Source organism: Sinohyriopsis cumingii, chromosome 2 (genome assembly GCF_028554795.1).
Source record: "Sinohyriopsis cumingii isolate HCF-2022 chromosome 2, ASM2855479v2, whole genome shotgun sequence".
Taxonomy (NCBI): domain Eukaryota; kingdom Metazoa; phylum Mollusca; class Bivalvia; order Unionida; family Unionidae; genus Sinohyriopsis; species Sinohyriopsis cumingii.
In genome coordinates this window covers 18,934,540-18,959,566 of record NC_142962.1, presented here as the reverse complement: position 1 = coordinate 18,959,566, position 25,027 = coordinate 18,934,540, and the positions used below count along the sequence as shown (strand labels likewise).

The following is a 25,027-nucleotide window of genomic DNA, read 5'->3' as shown; positions in this document are numbered from 1 at the left end:
CATAAAGTTTGCAACCCGTTAAACTTTAAACAACCAAACAAAACAAAACATATTTGGGTTGTCAACTGTACATAAAGTTGTCTAAAATCTAGCAGATATTTCCGAGAAAAACCAGGGTATTCACCCTACCAGCTATGGCTTAAAGGCAGTCTTCAGGGTGGTCACCATACCAGCTAAGGCTGAAGACAGCCTTTAGGGTGGTCATCATACCAGCTAAGGCTGAAGACAGCCTTTAGGGTGGTCACCATACAAGCTAAGGCTGAAGACAGCCTTTAGGGTGGTCACCATACCAGCTAAGGCAATTAGAGGTCAGATGGTCTACTAATATGATCAAGTTAATCAAAGATCTTAATTACAATGTTTACACACAAAGTTTTTCTGCAAAAGTACCATCTTCATTATGGTTACCAGTAATTGTTGACAAAGGCACAACAAATGATAAAAAGACAAGCTTATCTGGCCACAGATACAAAATATAGTGTAATGTTAACATTACGAACAGCCCTGTTAAAGATAACATTTAAAATGAAACAGAAATAATAACCATGTCTCACCTCGGCATTTTCATCCCCAATGAAAATTAACCCATAAATAAATGATGCAATCTGTACACACATACACTTCAACTACACAGTACAACAGTGAAATCAATTTATCAAGAAACAGATCTCTCAATCATTCTCTTCGCTCATTGTGCCTCAGGTGAAAATAAACTTCCATGAAAGCTAGATACCTATTCTACACTAATCAAAAGGAAATCCATAATATTAATCCGTTTTTAAAAAATAGGTTCTCGAGAATGTTCTAGTTTTAATACCGAGACATCTGGATAAATTGATTCTGTATCAACAAGGTATAACTTTAGTTTCCCTTATGTAAAATATCGTCCAATATAACAGAAAACAGACATTTGCATATAGTTAAATTTACTCAATAATTATCAGGTTCACCCAAATAATATAACATTTCAAAATAAATACTTGATGCATAAACAAAACATAATATTGGTATATAGAAAATTGATGTCCTTTTAAAAAAATTACTCACATTTTCTCATCATACCAAGCTCAATTTGAGATGGAATAACAAATTGAAAAATGGCAGATAATATATTCCAGTTGATCATGTATTTATCTGCATACTGAAATTGCAGACCATGGTACAATACATAAGTAGCATATGAAAAGGCAAAGCACCAAGTGAAATTACAGACCATGGTACTATATTTAGGTAGCATATGAAAAGACTGGGCCAAAAGTGAAATTACACACTACTGTACTATATTTCAGTAGGACATAAAAAGGCCAGGCCCAAAATGAAATTACAGACTATATTTACATAAAATGTGAAAAGGCATGCCCAAACAACAAAATATTATGGTACTATAATTAGATAACATATGAAAAGGCCCCTACAACAAAATAATAAATGGCAATTTTATTATTTTTATAATCCATACAATGAAGGGAAACAGCTGGATACTGAAGATTTTGAAGAAAAAAATGAATTCATAACAAAACCTTCTGTATGAGAAGTCCAGTACACTACCTGGTCATAGTCATATAAATATGAATTTGGACAATTTTCCGTCTACATTTTAAATTGCTGAAATCCAGTGTTCTTCAAACACTACATCTCTAAGTGATAAGCATCTGACCTTGTACAGCACAACTGCCACCACTGAAAGACCAAATATTCCTGCAGCAGGCTATATATAGGTTGAGAAGTTAAGAACAAAGTTATTAAATTATTAATAGTACATCAACATTAACTGCTTATACACTATATTTTTGTAGTCCAACAATACAAGACATTAACCTAAATAGTTATGATGTTTTTGGGGTGGGGTGGGTTAACTGCCTTCCTACATGCTGTCCTGTTGCTTGTCCCATAGCTCTGCTCCTCATGCTTCGCTAGTGGATCTGGAGGACAGTTTTCAAGAATATCAAAGATAGCTGGCATCCCATACTGATACTGTTGCCTAGCTATGAGTCTAATTAAACCTAGTTTAAATATACCAACCCGGATTCCTTTTCCCAGACTGCATTTTCAACTGCATAAGCATATGAACTTTTAACACACTGTTAAGGTGTAAAAAGGAGATTCTCAAGCTTGGTATAAAGCAGTATGTAGTAAAACACTCAAAACCCAGAGTCTGTCAAACTATAAAATGGATAAATAGAACGTCAGACAATGGTATATTCTTCACAAGTTTTACATAAAATTGTGTATTCAATTAATAAGGATTTCTGTTAGTTTTAATGGCATTTTAACACATTATTGGCTATATCATGTCAAAAATAAAATTGGAGTCAAGTGCTTTCTCGAGGACATGCCAGGGCAGACAACTCAGGCTTGGATAGTCACTGAACCTGTGATCAATTAGTGAGGAATCAGATGGGTACACAAATGTTTTGCATAGGTATTATCATACAATATATACAAAAAACATTGCTTCATATTAACAGCCAATCTGAAAAACCTTGTTAAAAATATATTATTAATAGATTCATAAGGTTTGCCTACACAATTATATTACAGCATCCAAAATTTCAGATAAATCAAAATACATTTGCTGACTGAACAGTTCATTCAGCAAATATATTTTGATTTATCTAAAATGTTCAGAACTTATGCATCAAGCAATCAAACTATTTTCAGAATATACAGATCTTATGATTATAGCTGTTTTCAAATGGTATCATGAACAGTAACTAGTGCTGCATATAAAAAATGTATAATATTTCTACAAATGTTACAAAAACTGGAAAATGAAAACTCTTTTCACACTGCTTATCTTTTCCCCAGTTATGAAAACACTATTCATTCCAAACACCTTCAAAAATTCACGGCTTTTGTATTGTATATTTTTGACAACTAAGGAGAGCAGCCAGAAGTTGGTAAAACCATGCAGGGTTGATGTCCTCTGAATAAGCACTTGTTACTGCCAGCTGTTACACAAATTTGCTATCATAATTTTGTCTGTAATACTAAATAAAGGGTACTTTAGGACAAAATGTGCTTTTAAAAAACTCAACAAAAATGTTAAAGACCAACCACTGAAATATTTATGACACAGAAATCAGTAGACAAGTTGAAGCCTGTTCACGCCTATTTGACAAGATGGTGGTACTTTTAACATTATGATGGACTTGACCCTATGAGGGTAAGCTGAATGTTGTTGTTAATGGGGAAAAGAGCTCATGTAAGAGAAACTGTGAAATGTTTCTGGATCATTATTTCAACTCCACTTAATTTCATTTCCTCTTTCAGGAGATGCACATTTGTTTAGGCATAATGGATATTGCATATGGCTAAATTTGACTTATCCAGCTTGTTTAATTTTATTTCATAAGCAGTGCCCCATAAATGTTTGAATCAATACATGCAGATCTTATTTATTTGCACAAGGATCATACTCATAAATCGACAATGATATATCACATGCAAAAAGTACTCAATGTACAGGTCAGGAAGAAACAGCAAAAAGTACTCAATGTACAGGTCAGTAGGACACAAAGTGCTCAACCATCATGCTCACAATATGACTGATATACCACATGCACAAAATACTCAATGTACTGGTCAAGAAGAAACAGTGCTCAGATCACAGTTCATTTAAGTTTAGCACATGTTCAGACAATGAACTATCAACACGAATGCAATGAACTATCAACATGAATGTAAAGAAAGATCACACATTCACTTAAGCTAAAAAAATCTGACTTGTATTAAAACTGTTGTATCAGTCAGTTTCATAATCAATTCATATATCTTATGTTTATGACTTTATAAAAACAGATCATTCCATTAAAGTTTTCCATTTGTAATCACTTACAGTATGTTACAAATGAGGATGTTACATAATGATAACAATGACACTGCCAACAGACATAACCTACAGCATTGCAAAGAAAAGTTCATCCATCACTCTTTTGCTTAACAGTGTCAGTGTGCTTTGGGATTTCTGACTGGTGCCCTGATTTTTGTAGGCTTGGCTCAATAAAGTTTGAAAAAAGGCAAAACAGAAGACCCACAGTAAACACATGCCATTTGCAGAGTTTAACAGTGTGAGTTCCACTAGATTCTAGAATTATCATGACTATATTGTGTATGAATGTGTCTGAAGATTGCAGTCTATTCTGTGTCCTGGCTACGGATGTTAGGATTAAATCTAGGATCCAAGAATGGATCATCTTCTGTGGCTCTGCGACCAAGGGCTGAGAATATCACAATCAGAGTGATGAAAGCAAGTATACCAAAACCTAATAAGAGGAAAAATCTCTTTCTAACAGCATTATGGTCCTTTCTGTAACCCTTTTTAGGCTCTCTGGACCTGAAATAAAAGACAGAAATTCACAGTTATGTACACCACATATTTCACTAACAAGTTTCATCGGGCTTAATAAGGGCAGTTTGACAATGTTTAATAAAATTATGAGCATTTCTGTCATATGCAAATATTTCTTATTCATATAAGAACATGCCCTATAAGGCCAAATGTAAAGTCCTTACTTCAAACATCAAAAATCCCACAATAAATTGCAAGTTTTCTTGTTTACCCAGTCTTCAAGTTTTTTAGGATTTTCATATGAGTGAAGTTTAAAGTTTAAACATAACATTTTTGGTTACTATGGGGTTATGCATCAGGCAACAACCTTTAATTTTCCTTCATAACCTTCCAACCAGAAGGCAAATACTTTTTAAAAAATTGTTTCACTAAGAATACTTACCTGATCAGAATAACAGGAAATAAACTCTTGAATCCAGCAATCACAGAAAGATTCAAATTTAGTCATTCCCAGTTATATAAAATATAGACAAAGGGAAGAAACTCTTATCCATTACTTCCTCTTACCCAACAATCAGCAGCTATTAATTTAAGCTAAGCAATACATCAAGAAAGGATGCTCTCATTTGTGAGGGGGGGGGGGGGTATTTAATAGTACTGTGATTAAGTATTTTCAGAGAAGCATAATTTACTACAAAATTTACTTTCTCCATCAAATACATTAATTTCCCCAATTACATTAATATTTGGAGAATAGGCAATAGACATTTCTGTAGGGCTGATCCTTCCAGAGGTGTAATACATTCACTAGAGTCTTCGTTTATAGAAAGTTGATGTGAAATAACTCCTCTGGCTCCCACTTGCCACTGACAATGGTGAAGCAGGACAACAGGTGGGCTCCCCAACAGTATGTACTGACATCTGTGCAGATCATAACTTGCAGCCTTTGCTTTTCCAGAGGAATTCCTGCCATAAGCCATTGTTTGTTGCACCAGTGATGCAGGAATAATACTATTTCAGCTGAGAATATAAGCTGCTGATCAAGACAACTGGAAAAGGGGTGTCACTGGGCCATCGTGGTCATCTGCAAAGGGTACATAAAACGGTAGCTTAGAAGAATCAAATCCACTGTTGCATTGAGCAAACCAAGAAGCTGCAGCACCTCTCTCAAGAAAAACCACTCCTTGTTGGAAATTGACTCAATAATCCACATCCCACATACACAAAGATGAACAAAAAACTCCATAGCAAGGTGGACAAAATGCTGCAATGGATTGAGATCAGACGTGTCTCAGTTCACTAGAAACCTAACTCACTCAAAAGTAAAGAAGTCTGTTCTTATCCTTCACAAACGATGAATTTGGAGGTATGCCACAGCCAATGTTAACAAGGTTGATGTGAAGAGAGGGACAATGGTTAATGGTCTTTGTGTATGCCATGGGTTGATACTGAGACCAAATTGGAGTATATGAAATTGGTATACTGTTCCTTAGAAGCCAAACTGAAGAAGCCTGCATGAATCCAAGTGAATAGTCATGTCAAAAATGTGTTCATTAGGTCCAGACTGACTGTAAATTTGTCCCTCTTTACAAAATGGCTGACTGACCAAGCCAATTCCATTGTTAACCTCAGCAGTAGGGGTGAAATGATACACTTGTGTCATGTATTAATATTAGTCATGATAAAGAGATTATGATATAATACCTTATTGATACAGACATCATCATAATGGGTTTTCATCTTTCGAAGGTGGTCTGTCAGTGGTAAGGCATTTATATGTAATGACATCTGGGTAATATTTTCAGTATGCAGATTACAGACAGACATAGACTTATTATCTGTTCATGTGCAATTCTTATTCTTGACAAGACATAAAAAGGTATTTCCAAACAGTTAGTTGTAAGAGGTTTTAATTCAACTTTTTAAGCCATTTTAGGCTGCTCTATTTGATCAGATGCAGGACTCATTTTGGTCACCACACCCTTAGCTTTGCACTACAAGAATGCTTGAAAAACATCTTTCACATGTTCACTTTAACCGAAAAGCATTGTGATCTTATCTTTAAAATAGAAGAATCTGTAATTAACTCCTGCAAGGAAAATATTATCTACAAGTCTAAGTTTGGAAGCAGAGATGACTAATGACCAAATCCATGATACAGTACTTAACTGCATATGCAAATAACTGCCATGGCTACTGGTACTTGTTTCTGTCAGTGAGAGAGGAAATTACTGACAACACTCACTCACTTTCTAGAAACTAACAAGGTCACTATACAGTTTGGAATCTACTCAATTCTGTGCAAAATTTTATTTTATCATGTCTGGTCAGTTGCATATTATATATACCAATGTAAAAGAAGACATTCCAAGCTTGTTCCCCATGTAAGACTTAATTACTTTACAGATCATTAAATAGCCACTTGTGTGAGAAGCTTATCTGTTGATTTGATTCGATTTGGATTGAGTTTTGATGCAGTGCTTCCAGTGTGTCATGCAGTGAATAAGCTACAGTTAGTTCTGATTGGTGGTTATTGTTTGTCGTTAGACTTCAACTAACATTAACCACCAATCAGGACTGAATGCAACATAGTTCACTGCATGAAACACCAGAAGTGTAGCCTTCAAATTCAATCCAAGTAGACAGGATATGAAGCAACAAGAATGATTTGCATAAAGTGGTCATTAAATGATCAGTAAAACATTTACCTCATACATGAAGATCCTGTCTAGAATGTCTTCTTTACATTAATAGTTATCAGTGGCTGAATATGCTGATGGGATGAAATAATTAGCACGGAATTGGTGGGAAGGGGAGATTTCAAACCACACGAGTTTGACCCACCCTGTGTTCATTTACATAAGGCAAGTGGGTGTTGTCAAAAGCTTTATTGGTTAATCTTACAGAAATAAGTGCATACGTCTGTGACAGCTGTCTCAGATGAATTCTCAACTTAAAGAATAAAAAGGCAAACAATAATTATTCACAACTGCTGAGGATTAAAGTAACATGTACAGGGTTAGCATCATTTTGATTTGCTTCATGTATCAATAAGGGTATCTATATGGAATAAGTACAGATGAATTGATATACTGATTAATCATTTCACCCTTACTCAGCACGGTAATGTACTTCTTGAGCCAGATGAAGTCTATGACTGGTCTGAGTTTTCCATTGGATACAGTACTACCGTATTTGCCGGCCTATAAGTCAAATCAGCAAATTTGGCAAATTTTACATCCTTCATCCATATATAAGTCAATGCTGAGTATAAGATGAGACCAGATCAATATTGCGGATTGTGTTTTTCACTTCACACAGCATCGTGAATTTTATCCTATCTCTAACTCAGTAACCTTTCCAGTCAGGATCATTAAATGTGACTAAAAGTACCTAATTTGTTTCACGTAAAGTATTTTAAATGTATTATGTACTTTCAGCTACATATAATGACACTGACCTGAAAATTTATTGAGTTACAGATAGGATAAAACTCGAGATGTTGTGTGTAATTAAATTATAATAACTTCCAGTTTCATAAATATTAAAAGCATCACTGCATGCTATTTCAGATTACCAGCAACAGGGAAACTGCATCATTAATACTAAAAGATAGAGAGAGAAGGATGCATATGTATAGAGACAGAGACAGAAGGATTCATATGTATTCCATCACAGTTTTCTTCTTGCACCTTGTGATCAAAATAAAATATGGTCCGATATATGAGAGAGGAAGAGAGAGAAAGTTCAGCTCTTTGTGGTTTTTTATATATTTTTATTTTACCTTATTGCCCCCGGTGTTGCTGAAGCTTTTGTCAAAGAGAGAAAACATTAATAAATGAAACAGTAAATGAAAACTATGAAAATACATACCATACTCCTTCAGGGTTTAAATATTCACAATAGTTATATCCATATAGTTGCCATTAGGTTAAATCCCAAGAATGATCATTTTGCATGCTGTCTAATTTTCTTTGCAAGTATAACGATATATCCATTCTAAACAAATAAGATTTTGTTTAAAGTGCATATACTCTTCCTGTACTTAGGCTGCAATTGTTTCTGATCTTTGTGCGTGCTAGATGTAATTTAAATTGCTCTTGGTTCTGTCAGCAAGTTCAAAACTATCACTGGCTGAGAAATTTACACTATTATATTCTTTCATTATATGGTACGATATTCATAATACCCATAGGTAGCCTCATTTCCCTATCGGTAGCCTCGCTAATCTGATATGGTCTGCAGAATCTTGACCTCAAACAGGTGTCAGCTTGGAATGACTGAATACAGCCATAGCATATTTAAGTACATGTAAATACCACTACAAAGCCATGTGATTCTTTCAATAATGGAAGTGGAAACAAAAATTAGAAGGAATCTCTTAACTAGTGGTATTAATTGATAATGGAATATGGTACTGCACTTGTACACGAGTAAGATCAGTCATCAGGTAAGTGATCAATACAGATTTACAATCATGAAGACATTTATGTATGTCTGTCTCTCTCTCTCTTACTCAATGGGGCATATGTTTTATTTCATCATTAGGTGCAAGAAGAAAATTGTGATGGAATATGTCTTTGTCATGGTTATTCATCTTCTAACTTGTAAATTCTAACATGCATATATGTAATCAAATCTGAACAATGTATATTACAAACAACGTACATTACTGATGCATGCTGCTTTAGCAGAATTACATTTGATCTATGTTAATTTTTAATACTGACAATCATGTAATTGTTTAAAATACTCAATGTGGGATCCTGTATTTTTTCATACATCTTTTCATCAAAATGTAATGTTTTACAATTATTTTTTGTACTTTTGGAGAATTATTTTCCACACAAAAAATATGAAAAAGTGATTCCGATGACATAATCCATATTTAAGTTGATTTGGAGTATAAGACGAAGCTAATGTTTTCTGGTAAAAAAGTATCATCTTATAAGCCAGCAAAAATGGTAGAAAAAGACTGGAGTTAAACCCAAGAGAGTTTGGCCAAAAAATACTCACTCCACTTCCCATTCGTTGAGGTAAGACCAGATCTCCTGCAAAATGTATATATACTTCGCATCAACTGACATGTCCATCTCGCAAGATGAAAGGAAAGGAAGCTTGATAAACAAACTCCAAAGCCCTTCTGAATCAACCCTTCTTGCACTGGGGTCATTTTATCATCATTCTTCAAACAAAATGACAAGAACAACAAAAGTATCTGAAAACAACTTTCCAAAAGTGTTCACACAGGAGAATGGCCAACACTTACAGTTACTTACACAATCAAAAAATATAGGCACTGTGTGTAAATAAACAACCAATAATGAACACCAATGATGTTGTGCACTGCAAAAACAAAATTCACAAACACTGATCAAAATAGATGGATCGAAAATATCCAAAGATACCCTTGGAATTCAAGAGGCCGATCAATACGATGCTGATGGTAACAAGCAAAAGCTTCAACTGTTAAACATCCAGTTCATGGGTAACCATCTAGCAGTGGTGAGGGCAGGTAATGGGTAAGTGTTTCTTCCCTTTGTCTACCTGTTATATTGATGGAAAAGACAAAATTTTCATTTTTAGAAATGCTGTTTTCAAGAGGCAGCAAAGTTTATTTCCTGCAGCATATTAACTAGTGTTATGTTTTGTTTTGGTTGGGGTTATGTAGATCCTACCCCACCACTCCTAAACACTCCAACTGGTTGGCAATGGATCCAGTTTTTCCAAGGACTGTTTAGCAGATCTACCAACCTCCTCTATTTATAGCCCAAGGTTTATGGTCTAAACAGTGTAGTATAGAATGACAATATTCACATCTGTCATGATTTCTACGCACCTGAGCCATCTTGATAACCAGTCAAAGGCTGAGCGCCGCTTGTACTTATCTTCATCATGGTCCCGTGACAAATTCTGCAAATCTTCCTTAGTAGAATCAAATAACTTTCTGGGATCTGAAATAGAGATAGGGAGGTCTTAATATGGTTCAACATTCAGTAATGGTCATTTACCATCACCTGTCACGTCTCATGTCCAGTCAGCTTTTCGATTTTTTTCTTCTATAATTTTCTCTACATTTTTACCTCCCTCTTGTAGCCCCTTCCTTGAGTAACCAAACTGGGTCCATGCCACAGCTTGCTCTTCAACAATGGTTGCAATATATTATCTAAAGAACTAATTTATATTTCTTTCATTACCATTTCATTAACAATGGATTTGACTTAATGCTGACAACAATAAACTATTTTAATGATTGCTCACCTAATCATGAAAAAACATAAATGGAAATAATCAGTGAATATTTATTACACCATTAAAGAAGTAAAATGTAAAAAGACAGTATGATATATCATGGAGTTGAAAATAATGATTTTCTGTGAATTCTCTCATGCTCTAAAAATCATGACATCTTCCTAGACAAAGGGGAGATTTGCATCTGCTTCTGGGTTTGTGTGTGTGTGTGTGTGTGTGTGTATATATATATATATATATATATATATATATATTGTAACTGCCAAGCTAGGTTCTCATAATACTACATTGGAGTACAGCACCAAGGATGAGTATGCTTCTTATCAGCTGACTATGGAGGGGAGAATGTCATAAACTCAAACTAGCTTTCTTTTCAACCATAACACAAGATGATTCATTTATTAAGAAACACTGAATAAAGTCAGTTCATAACCATGACAGTCTTGTTGTTTTTATACTAAGCCAAAATACTATCACTGTCTTGAGGTACAGTATGATAATTTCACACAAGGTTAGGGTACACATTAGCGCTATGATATCACTGTCTTGAGGTACAGTATGGTATATGATAATTTCACACAAGGTTAGGGTACACATTAGCACTATACTATCACTGTCTTGAGGAACAGTATGGTATATGATAATTTCACACAAGGTTAGGGTACACATTAGCACTATACTATCACTGTCTTGAGGAACAGTATGGTATATGATAATTTCACACAAGGTTAGGGTACACATTAGCACTATACTATCATTGTCTTGAGGAACAGTATGGTATATGATAATTTTACACAAGGTTAGGGTACACATTAGCACTATACTATCACTGTCTTGAGGTACAGTATGGTATATGATAATTTCACACAAGGTTAGGGTACACATTAGCACTATACTATCATTGTCTTGAGGAACAGTATGGTATACAATAATTTCACACAAGGTTAGGGTACACATTAGCACTATACTATCACTGTCTTGAGGAACAGTATGGTATATGATAATTTCACACAAGGTTAGGGTACACATTAGCACTATACTATCACTGTCTTGAGGAACAGTATGGTATATGATAATTTCACACAAGGTTAGGGTACACATTAGCACTATACTATCATTGTCTTGAGGAACAGTATGGTATATGATAATTTCACACAAGGTTAGGGTACACATTAGCACTATACTATCAATGTCTTGAGGTACTGTATGGTATATGATAATTTCACACAAGGTTAGGGTACACATTAGCACTATACTATCGTTGTCTTGAGGTACTGTATGGTATATGATAATTTCACACAAGGTTAGGGTACACATTAGCACTATACTATCGTTGTCTTGAGGAACAGTATGGTATATGATAATTTCACACAAGGTTAGGGTACACATTAGCACTATACTATCGTTGTCTTGAGAAACAGTATGGTATATGATAATTTCACACAAGGTTAGGGTACACATTAGCACTATACTATCACTGTCTTGAGGAACAGTATGGTATATGATAATTTCACACAAGGTTATGGTACACATTAGCACTATACTATCGTTGTCTTGAGGAACAGTATGGTATATGATAATTTCACACAAGGTTAGGGTACACATGAGGAACAGTATGGTATATGATAATTTCACACAAGGTTAGGGTACACATTAGCACTATACTATCACTGTCTTGAGGAACAGTATGGTATATGATAATTTCACACGAGGTTAGGGTACACATCAGCACTATACTATCACTGTCTTGAGGAACAGTATGGTATACAATAATTTCACACAAGGTTAGGGTACACATTAGCACTATACTATCACTGTCTTGAGGAACAGTATGGTATACGATAATTTCACACAAGGTTAGGGTACACATTAGCATTATGCTATTATTGTCTTGAGGAACAGTATGGTATATGATAATTTCACACAAGGTTAGGGTACACATTAGCAACATACTATTATTACTTATTTTGAAAATTAATAAGATTTACCATATTTGGATTTAGTTGCAATAAAGTTTACTACAGAAGAGAAAATATGACTTGATTGTAATTGTGAGATGTAAAAATCTGCAAGGAAAGCACTTGGTTGACTTTACACTTCAACTATAGCATAATACTTATTTGAAGTGAACTGATAAAGATGGAAGTAAATTGGCTGTCACATCGGTGAGGAAAACACTCACAATGACTTAGACAACTAGTATATTATAAAACAGAAACATAAATAAATTATGTTTTATAGATTGCTAGAATAATCAAGTATTGTTGAATTGAATTTAGAATGTCAAGTCGGTGAGGAAAACACAATGACTTTGACAGTCTATTTCCCTAAGAACTTTGTTGGACCTATAATTTGAGAAAAGAAATTATATATCTGTAAAGTAGAGAAACTTCTCTGTATGTCTTTAGCTTCACAAAACTAATTAAATAAAGAAAATAAATAAAGAAATAATGAAAGCATTGGTCTGTGAGGAAAACACCCACTTGACCAATTAATTGAGTTTCAAATAACAAATAATATAACAATATCTAGTTTGCTTGTAAAAATAAATTAGAAATGACTAGACTGCATATAATCTGGAAGAGAGAAAGGAATTAAAAATAAAAAATAAATTTGTTAAACATTGATTTGTACTTTAATAAACTTTAACAAAAATTTACTGTCGAAAATATTGCCTAAAGTTACATAACTCTATAATAAACTAAACAAAACAAAATTAAAATAAAATTAAAATAAATCTCACAATATCTGTGACGTACCTAGTTTGATTGCTGCTAGCTGACTGAACCCCCACAAGCAGCCCATAAAACCTTATATACTCCTGACAAAACCCACAACCAACAGAGCCCACAAAATCCATAACGCCCACAAAACCCACAGTTCTAACAAAACCCACAACCAACAGAGCCCACAAAACCCATAACGCCCACAAAACCCACAGTTCTAACAAAAGCCACAATCAACAGAGCCCACAAAACCCACAATTCTAACAAAACCCACAATTTTTGTTGGCATATTCAAACAAGCATGAGCTAGTATTGCATGTGTATATTTAGTCAATTTTCACAATGATTATTTATAGAAATTACCAGCTCGATATTTTACACATTGTTACATTGCGACTGTATTTCCACAGGAAAAGAAAAAAAATCAGTTTTGTATTTCGTGGCACATATAGTGTTATGCTGTCTCTCATAGCAATGGTTCAGAAACTGTGTTATGCACTCTTACAATATTACCAAGGTAGAATGCATGACAGTGCAGTCAATATGTGTATGTACCAAAGAAATAAAGAAGAAAAAAAACAAACTTAAATGCGATGATGTACACAAATAAAACATCAGGGGCTATAACACAATGAGTATGTATCGTACAGTCTTAAACAGTTAACTAGAAATAGTAATTAATCAAATTATCAAGGATGCCAGCCACTGGCAAGATACTCCTTATTTTTGCTACTCAAAACATGTACACTATACCAACTAACTATTAATCGACAAAGTAAACAAAACAGAGGATCCTAGAAACTATTAATGTCAACTCATTTGAGCAATTCACTGGTAATGCACTAATTTAAAAAAAAATCAAGACCAAATTGGACGGCTTGTATGAATAGTGTTTACCGTATACAAGCATGCATACCACATTCCCTAAATGCAGGTTATTATAGTATATATATATATATATAGACATTTCAAAGGGAAAGTTTGATTCTTTAGGTGAAAATGTTATCAATTTATTATTCCAGCATGCACCCAAACTGAAATTTCTCAATATCCTCAAACTCAAAACAGTAATCGTGAGACAACGATGCTTTTGCAGGAGGTTTCATGGACAAGTGTTGCTGACTATGAATAATTATTATAAAATCTGATTTTAGGTGACACAGGCAACTAACTATTTTATGAACTATGGAAAAAGCTTCTATGTGGTGGAATAGTGAATACTGTATTTAAAAGAATGAAGGTTACTGGCTGGCTGAATATAATTACCAGAAAAAGGTTAACATCATTTATAAGTAGAAACATGCTAAATGGTAAATTGTACTCATTAGTAGGCTTGAATGTAAAACCATTTTTATTTTATTGCTATCGTCATGCAGTTTCTACTGGATGTAAATATCGAGATCTAAGTGTACTGGATTTTTATAGTGGGCACCTAAAAGGGAATTTTTATAAAAATTAAATGTGCAGCATATAATTTTCATAATTTTTTAAAAAAATCCTATGGACAGATCATTCATAAGACGTAAGCATGATTTGCCAATCTTACTATAAAAGAATATACATCTGGCCCAATATTAACACTACTCTGTGGAAAGCGAATTAGTTGTATATGCCCAAATATTGTACAATAGATGAAAATAATGTTTACAAAATAAAAAAACCGTTTACCTGGCACTGAAGACTGGGCCTTATCTAATGCTCGAACAGAAGTCCCTGTGTCCACATTAATGATACTGTGACTATTTTGTGAAGACTTTACTGGGGTACTGGTGTATGGACTGACTTGAGCACTAGGGCGGCTGGCATTGGGGGATGGAGAAGTCCCTAAGGTGCTTAGATTGGTAAGCGTTGGAGAAGACAGCCTGGCTTCTGTTCTCAGTGGGATCACAGCCGACTCCTGGACAATCTGAGATGTTGCATTATTATTGCTGTAAGATGACAGGCTCTCCTTCTCCTCTTCCCCATTCTGCTGGAGTAGTTCCGGTTCCTCAATCTGGAAAATCAAATGCAATGTTGGCTTTATCCTGATACCTACTACCTACATCAAAATGACAATCTTTATCCTGGTACTTGGTACCTACATCAAAATGACAATCTTTATCCTGGTACTTGGTACCTACATCAAAATGAGGAATTTTTTTCTGGTACTACCAACAATTGAATCTCCATACTCTCAACAGTACAACAGTAGAACTAGATCTAAATGTCACTCATGACCAGCTTTCATTTAAATCCTTCCCCCCACATAAAGTTGTCTTGGTACCACAGAGCCATGACTTGGATATTGTATCAAATATCTGCAACATGCTAGTCCTTCCTTCGTGCTAGCTTTTCCTTTCTGCTCTTGTGAGTATAAATTTCTCTCCTAAAATTATTCCCAAATATGTATCTTCTGCTGACTTTAAAGAAAATAATCTGAATGCATGAAATATGTACATCATATCTGAATGCATGAAATATGTACATCATATCTGAATGCATGAAATATGTACATCATATCTGAATGCATGTAAATTGTACATCATATCTGAATGCATGTAAATTGTACATCATATCTGAATGCATGTAAACTGTACATCATATCTGAATGCATGAAATATGTACATCATATCTGAATGCATGAAATATGTACATCGTATCTGAATGAATGTAAATTGTACATCATACCTGAATGCATGTAAATTGTACATTATATCTGAATGCATGAAATATGTACATCATATCTGAATGCATGTAAATTGTACATCATATCTGAATGCATGTAAATTGTATATCATATCGGAATGCATGTAAATTGTACATCATATCTGAATGAATGTAAATTGTACATCATACCTGAATGCATGTAAATTGTACATCATATCTGAATGCATGAAATATGTACATCACATCTGAATGCATGTAAATTGTACATCATACCTGAATGCATGTAAATTGTACATCATATCTGAAAGCATGTAAACTGTATATCATATCTGAATGCATGTAAATTGTACATCATATCTGAAAAACTCTATCTCATTTCTTCTTAAAATCCTCCCTTATTAAAACTATTCCCCCTTTTCCTGTTACAACCTTGAACCAGCATTCTGATTAAGATAATTAAACTTTACTTATTTTAATTATTTCATCAACAGGGCCTTCCATTACATTTAAAGTTGGAAGATGTGTCGCCAAAATAGGATGGGGTTTTGAGGACCTCCCCAATTAGGATGCAGGGGTGTTTATTAAGCAGCCAGGTGTAAAGTAAATTTAGCCAGGTAAATCATCCGGCACCTAGCTGATAAGGAAAGCCGTACATCAATAGTGATGAGTTATCAGGTAATCCATGTTACATAATTAAGTTATACATTTTTACTTCATTATTATAATACCTGCTCGATACGTTTGCATCCCTCTATTAATTTAACATGAACTCAAAGTACTTGACCTTTTGGGAAACAATAATCAAGTGACATTAATCTACAGTATCTGAGTATATCTACATTTTTGATGATATACTGAAATGGATCATGTCCATCAATTAACTCATCTGTCCATCCATCTGTGCATGGGATTGTTCATCCATCCACTCAACACCAGGTTCTTCTTCTAACTGGATCTCCACTGAAAATTGGAAGGAAGACCATATTTGGTACAGTGTTTCACAAACAGATGACAAAGCAGATTTCGGATCCTGGATGCAATCCTCGGGGGTGGAGAGGACATTTCAGAAGTTGCATTTTCATATGTAACATGGCCTCAATGAATGTTGTAACCTAAACCCCATCTATATCAACTGAGGGAATGTGATATACTTTGTCTGACGCTTTAGATGGATCAGAAGATGATTATAAAGGTGTTGAATTCTGAATGCAGTACAAAAGGTAGTAGTGGAGAGGGGATGATGATAAAATAAAAGTGCAGATATTTATGATGGGTTCAAAGTTTGGATCTTACAAGTGGCATGCCAAGTCCTGCTCTGGCCCAGTTGACTTTGGACAGCACATCTTTCAGACCCTCCACAACAGGAGAAACCATGTTATTAGGAGGAAAAATGGCAGCACTGCACAATGGACATGTGTACCCTGCTGGGGCTGTGTTTTGAGGCAAAGTCTGGGCATGCTTATTTAGACAGGTCCAGTGGAACACATCTGAAAATATGATTCAAACAATGTGTAAAATTATAATTTCAGTGATTTCTGGAAAGGATATTAAATAGTCTTATTTTTAAAACCCCTGGCTCCAATGAAAAGCTCTGATTCAATGCAAACTCTCCTACTTGATTAAAATGATAATCTAAGTTAAGGTACTGCATCTGCTCAACAGAAACAGTTGTTTTTATTTGAACTTCAGTTTAAGTGAAACCAATCTTTAATTTCTCAATTATTCTAATACAGGAATTTTGCCTTTTCATTACAGATTACTGTATTTGTGATGTGTGACTGGCCGATCTACTGATCTCAACTCAGTTGTGTATGTGTGTGAGAAAGAAAACACTTGTACACTACTATTGCAAGTGTGATTATGTGTCAGAAACTTGGATACATAATACATGGCTTATAAAATAATAAACATGGATTAATTAATGAACAACCGTATTCATAAATTTAATTTAACTGACAATGTCAATGATTATAATTAAAAAAAGCATGTCACATGCTGTGAAGGACAAGCTGACCATGTCAAATTACACACTTTATCCAGAATCAATCTGTTGAAATGCAATGGATTTTGTATAAATTATGTAAGAAGATAGAACTGAGATCCTGTATGAATTTTTGTATAAATTATGTATGAAGACTGAACTGAGATCCTGTATGGAGTTTGTGTATATTGTGTACAAAAATAGAACTGATATACTGTTGTTGAAAATAAAGAATTCTTAGGCATACATATTTGTCTAAAATATCAACCTTAACAAATACAGTGAGAAAATCTGGTAAATACAAAAATATAGAAGCAATATGAGGAATGTACACTCATATAAAAAAGTTAATAACCATTGTGACCAGTGCAATCTGCCATTTAATTTAGTTTGTCTCTGAGTAACTGGATACAGCCAATATGGTACAGTCCTGTGATAATTAAATTTTGGTCCATATGTTGATTATCTGATCAGCCACAGCTTACAAATTTATCGAGCATTGTCAAATCCTAATTGTTCTAGCCGTCATGGGGAGCAAATCAGTCTTAGAGATTTATGCAATTAGCTCCAAGAGAAACTGGACATTGTCCAACTATTCAGATTTTTAAAAATTATATATGATAGCATAAATAAAAACTGTCTGAGGACAAGTGAAACTTTACTAGTCACATAACTATTAAAATTATGAAAACTTCTAGGCTGACTGGAAATTTAACTGCCTCAAGCTTGTGGACTAGCACTAATTTCTGAGCCAGGTCAGAAACAAAAACTTAATGGAACCCATAAAATTAATCATTTTATCCAATATTTCATCCTCTCTGCAGTTGAAACAGTTGCTGATCTTTTTAAAATTATAACCAATATTTTAATGTAGCTATGTTATGTTTTTATATAGTTTTAATGGTATTGCTTTAGTGTTTTAATCATGACGTGAAAATATTGTTATGACTCAATGGTATTAGACAAAGTAACAGAAAAGAGCAAAAACTAACATATTTAGCAAATTTGAACATATAATTATTTAACTTGAATACAAAGTAAGAATTTATAAAGAACTTATAGCATTGTTAATTAAATCCCAAACAGTCCAAAAGGTTCTATCGCAAGTCCAAAATTATTGAGTATTTGAATGAATTCCAGTGGTGTTCCCAATGAATTACAATTTTGAATGTGTTGATGTACCAATAGACTGGAATAGTATTCATATGCAAACAGTCTTGATGTATCACAAAGATATAATCCAAAATGTTCTTGAATTAATTCCTAATAATTCCAAAATAGTGATTTAGTCTTGGAGTGTTATTGAGCACTTTGTAATTACAGGGAATAGTTAAATAAATAAATCCACTCATAAATCCAAACATAACTGAAATTAAAGTTAGGAATAAATAATTTCTGTTTGCATCTCCCTTATATGAAAACATAAGACACAATATGAAGGCAGGACAAGGGTCATCTTGATAGAAATTTCCATCAAGCTGCTAACATAATTTATTTTTAGAATTTGTGAAGGTCCGTATCAAGGCTGTATCTAGAACTCAAAACCAAGTAAATATGTTTACCCACAAATAATAATAACCTTACTATATAATCTACAATCATAGACAAAATGTAGCTATGTAATATGTTCTTTATATAAAAAAAGACATTAGGCCCAAACTCCTACCCACAGTAATGGATAACAAGATAAATTACACAATACTAATTAAATACACATAATATATATCATGGACAACAGCCAACACAATACAAATTAAATATCATAACAACATGCAAAGCACAAATTTACAGTGACTATTTATACCATTAGAAATTCTAGCTAGTTTTGACATCTCCAGCCTGTTCTGGCTGAAAAGAGAAGACATTTCACCCAAATATTAGATTTCAGCATGGATCCTGAACATAAACAAATTCTTTTCTTTTATTCAGTATTTAAGTGACTGTTCTTACCATGGCATATAAGTCTAACACATTCCCCACCTTCCGCAAGCAGGTGGCCACACAATGTACAGTTTGGATTGTAGTCACTGTCCTGTAGCCATTGTAGATAGGACCTCACTATGCACTAAAAATACACATTATTACAGATAAATGAAACTAGTATCTTTAAGACAAATCATTTAAAATAAAGTTTAGCCTAGACATAACAAACATGTTTGTATATGAAGGTAAAATGTAATTTTAACATAATAGATAAATATTCTTGAAAAATATGGCTGAAAAATCAAAATATTCAATATTCTATAAACTTAGATATGCATTTAGTGTCCATTGAAAATACCAGTAAAATTATTATCTCTAATCCACATTTATAAATTTTTTCTCAAATGAATAATGAAATAATATAATGTAAAAGCACTAGCTCCAATCTGAAAGACTCCTAAACTTAGATTCCCCTTAATTTCTTAGATACAATGAAAAACTATAAGAGCCATATAGTTATGAGACTAAACACAGAAAACCTTTCTGTAGCAAAATAAGTTTTTGACTCCTGAGCTTTTGACAATTTCACAAGGTCTTCTGACACCTTGCATGAACAGAACAGTCAATCTTTTCTTATAGATGACATTACACCAGGACATCAGAGCAGGGTGGATGAGATCATTCGGCAACAGTGAGGGGTAAGTATTTCATAATTAAGCAGTTTACCCCCCACCACTACATGTTAATGGCATTAACAACCTAACTATCATTATTGTGCCATAACTTACCCATCATTATTGTGCCTGAATTTGTCTATTAGATGGGTAGGCTTGAGTTAAACTGATCAAAAACAAGGAAAAATGGAATGTTCTCACCAACTAAGGAAGAGACCTATTTTACAATTTGTTGGTGTCTCTCTGGGCCACAGCTATGGGTCCCAGAGTAAACAAATGCCTGCATTTTGTTGTGCTAACAAGAGGAGTTAGAAGGATAAGATAGAATGTGATGATTCATGACATCTGCCAAAATAAGATAAGTTAGTGGATAGATCACACGAAATAAGCCAAGCATAAAGGTGGAGAATTTTTGGGTTATTGTGTAGGTGGAAGCCTCTTGTGTTACAACATTAGATCCCTCCTGCAAGGTCCAGACTTGGGTTGATCTATCAACAAGACCACAAGAATGCTGAACTACAATCACTGAAGCCACAGAGAATGATATGGGCAGTGGAAGTTCTGACCTTCTGTAAAATTTGAGAAAGCAGTCAGAATGGTGGGAATGTGTACATGAACAGATGATCTGACTAGAAGCTGACTGCATCCTCTGCTGATGCTCTGTTTCAGGACTGGATGAACATAAAAGGTAAATCTATTGTTGAACCTGACTGCAAATAAATCCACCGGAGGCTTTACCCATAGTAAGCAGTCATAAGAATATTCCATGAGGATGGTTTTGCCTGACTTTGACAAACTGTCTGTTAAAACGTTCTTCTTTGCTGGAAAGTGACAAAGTCAGAAGATGATATTCTCTAAGGTGGCCCATCTGAAGAGGTTCCAAACCTCCATGCAAAGAGAATGTGTTCTTCCTTGGTGCTGAGGTATGCTGTAAAAAATGTGATGACCATGAGACATCAATTCCTTATTGTCATTGCATCCTTGCAATGTTGGATATAGAGATATGGGTTTCATATCTAGGTTGTTGATGTGGAGGGTAGATTTGTCCCAAGTGAAATGACGCTAGAGAATTAGTCCCTCCTGCTCTAAATGAGTGCCCCAACTAGAATCTGATACACTGGCAAACAGACACAAGCGGGAGTCTGGTGCAAGCATGGGCATTGCAGTCAGCACTCTATCCTGATTCATCCACTAGCACAAGTCTGGTCCAAGGAATCTCTGTGTGGTTTTTACCTTGCAAGAAGGAGACACTGTAGCAGATGCATGTGGAGATATCCTATGGGAACCAAATCTGCAGCCTCGTTCAAAAGGTGAACAGACAATGATGTTTTGCTTGTAGCACCTTTAGAAGTGCCAGGAATAGACTTATCCTATCCAGTGAAACCCAGACTAAGTTCTGGTTCCTGAAGAAGTTCATCCAAATGTAAATGAACTCTTGAGATGGAATTAGTTTTTGACTTCTCAAGATTGGGCAAAAGACACAACCAAGTCACTGTGGACCAACAATGGAACAGGTCCTGATGAATGGTCTGAACCTGAACATTGTGGCTCAGCCAGTCCTCAAAATACTGGAGAACTGGGGGTTCCAGTAATCAAAGTAGAACCAGATTTGACTTGAAAGAACATGGAGGTCCTTTATAGAGGGGGTTGTTCCAGAAACTTAAATCAGTAACCATCACTCAAAACAGAAAAGACCTCCCCCTCCATCCATGATGCTTGATGAAGGTTATATTTTTAGATTGGGGCTGGATCTGTTTAAAGAACTTAGTGGTGGCCCCTGGGGCAAATCAGCAACTGGTCAGCATAAATAAATATGTTAGAGCTAAAGCTGTCACAATTTTAAAAAACTTCTACCAGGTACCCATAAATTCTAATGATCAGTTACCCTGGTACCCAATCAAAGGGAAATTGTCTTAATGTGTACCTGATGTTATGTCCACATCTCCTTAATTCACAGTATCCTATAAATATCACTAACAAATGTCATCTGGTACAAAGAATGTATCCTCATGGTCTGATAAAGTTCTGAAATCCTTCACCATCATCTATCAAATCATTGTGATCAAGTCATTGTAAACATTGTCCGAATCCCTTTCCTTGGCCTCACTGTCAAATATGTATGCTTATTTAGCGACTGAGCTTGAGCTTTTCAACTAACATTCTGATCATACAGTTTTGTAAAATTAACTAAAGGCTGCAATTGAACATGTCATTTGTGTGGCATGATCAAATAACCGCCCTGTTACTTGCTACTGTACCACACTAGCATCTCAATCAAAGAATTCTCAAATGGGAAAACAAGCTATGGTATTAAAGTCAATTATTTACTGGAAAAGGCAGACCTATGTTTGGCATTGTAAAAGTACATATATTCGCAGCTCAATCAAAAGGATTGTCAACTTCAACATAAAGTGAGTATTGCATTTACATGCAACTGTAAGAAACCTGTATACAGTAAATGGGTACTTATGGCTCATTTTATGGCCAGGGTTATTATCAATGGGTGGGTACCCATATACATGTTGGCATCTTTAATCTTTGATGCTTTTTGTTTCAAAATCAGTAGGGTGGTACATAGTCCTACAACATAAGACACATCACCAAATATTTTGGTTTGGAGTGGGTGGGTGATGGGTCTTACTGCCTAACAGCGCTGTGTAGCATGTTTTAATGTTGACTAACAGTGTAATGAAAGTCAAACTTTCAGGAATATCACACACAACTGGCAACCAATAATGACACTTTTCTACAAAGTTATAATGTTTCTGCCCGACTTTACTTACCCTGACATCTTTTCTCTAATAAATTCAAATTCTCACAAAAGAAATGGACCTGTTTTCAAGTTTCATTGGCCTGTATTTCAGTTGGCTGGAAAGCTATGAAAGCCAGGAATGCTGAAATCGGGTTCAGCTGAAACATTATTCTTTAATGAAACAAATAAAAATATGTTTTGCCAATCAACTTTTTTTCTTCTTGGCTATATAATCATTAGGTACTAATGTGTAAATGATTAAGTTGGTAACTTTTTTAATATAATTATTGTGCAGATTTACTAAATGTACTTATGCAATACTAAGTCCCATGTTTGTTTAAAGGTTCTAACAAGCTGGGGTTTTTATGCAGTATGTCATAAGTATATAAGGTGTTGTGGGCTGCATGTATGAAGAGAGCTCAGAAGCTTTCTATCTAATACTGCAATTACTATGAGCTTTTTTAAAAGTTATTTATTTTCTTTAAGTTGTTTTTTTACTGTTCTATATACAGTTTAGGAACTTTAAGCAATATTTTGGACTAGTCTGATAACATAAGACACATCACCCAATATTTTTGTTGGGGGGCTGATGGGTCTTACTGCCTAACGAAGGGTGCTGTGTGGAGCGTTTTGATGTCGACTAACAGTGTAAAGAAAGTCAAATTTTCAGAAATATCACACACAACTGGTAACCAATAACAATGCATTTCTACAAAGTAAAGTTATAATGTTTTTGTCAGACTTTACTTACCCTGATGTCTTTTCTCTAATAAATTCAAATTCTCACAAAAGAACCGGACCTGTTTTCAAGTTTTGTTGGCCTACATTTCAGTTGGCTGTAAAGCGTTGAAAGTCAGGAATGCCAAAATCGGGTTAAGCTGAAACATTATTCTTTAATGAACAAATAAAAATTTGTTTTGCCTATTGGAACTGTATGCAACATTTTGTTTTGTTAAAGAAACATATCCCCCACATGAACCTACTTAAACATACTTCAGCATACCTCGACTTGCAACAAATTCAAATGTATGTTAACAGAACATGAAAATGCGTCCATTTGCTAGTGTCATATTTTCATTCCGCCACGACAAAGACAACACAGTAAGCATATTAATTACACATAAACTAGTGGAAGAGTGTCGATATAGGCGGTCAAGTGTGTGAGATATTCCTGAAACTTTGACTACTCATTCCAATGTCAACCGATGTCAGAACAGGCTATACAAGGTTGTTATTTGCATAGCTGTTATTTGGGTAGTAAGACACATCACTGAAACAAAAACATGTGCTATGTCTTACAGTGTAGGACTAGGGTGGTACAAAACAGGAGGGTGCGCGAATACTATAATGTAGTATATTTGTTACTAAAATAGTCGAAATCCCTGAACTGCTATGGGGTGAAACTTTTCAGAGGGTTGGATAAATCAGTCACCTACATTTCTTTGTTTTTAAAACCATCAGGCTTAAGTATACGACAGAAAAAGTTTAATAATCGGTCACCATTTATCGTAAGACTAAAGTAAACGAACACGAAAATACATGACACGTTTACAAATGTTCTTACCCTTGGGTGATTAGCGACTAAACAGTGCTCACATACATTGACTCGATGCTCAAAGCAAAATATATTTGTAACTTTTTTCTTGGGACACTTGCAGAGTCCCATCTTGGAAAGTATCGATCAACTGTTCAATATAACGATCATAACTTGTTTCTTCTGTCAGTTTCCCCGGAAATAACAGCGTGGAAGTTCTACACTTCCGATTCCAACTTCTTATTTAA

The 25,027-nt window shown here is 34.6% G+C and overlaps 1 protein-coding gene across 1 annotated transcript; it reads right to left on the bottom strand.

Annotated features, from left to right (window-relative positions):
• Positions 1 to 909: 909 nt before the first annotated feature.
• Positions 910 to 25,002, bottom strand: LOC149804419 (zinc finger protein-like 1 homolog). Its single transcript, XM_089940070.1, has 6 exons — positions 24,810 to 25,002; positions 19,847 to 19,961; positions 17,209 to 17,402; positions 14,938 to 15,262; positions 10,131 to 10,245; positions 910 to 4,336 (listed from the first exon to the last, which is right to left on the bottom strand). Exons 1-6 carry the CDS (start codon positions 24,909 to 24,911, stop codon positions 4,138 to 4,140), a joined length of 1,050 nt encoding a protein of 349 aa, XP_089796196.1. The 5' UTR covers positions 24,912 to 25,002; the 3' UTR covers positions 910 to 4,137.
• Between the last annotated feature and the right edge of the window lie 25 nt (positions 25,003 to 25,027).

What these genes read in the sequence shown, in the direction of transcription:
- LOC149804419 (XM_089940070.1), bottom strand. Translation starts at nt 24,911, where the DNA reads ATGGGACTCTGCAAGTGTCCCAAGAAAAAAGTTACAAATATATTTTGC. An exon ending in TGTTAGACTTATATGCCATG is followed by an intron (nt 17,403 to 19,846) that starts GTAAGAACAGTC and finishes TCATATTTTCAG; the next exon opens with ATGTGTTCCACTGGACCTGT. An exon ending in GGCCCAGTCTTCAGTGCCAG is followed by an intron (nt 10,246 to 14,937) that starts GTAAACGGTTTT and finishes TCTCTATTTCAG; the next exon opens with ATCCCAGAAAGTTATTTGAT.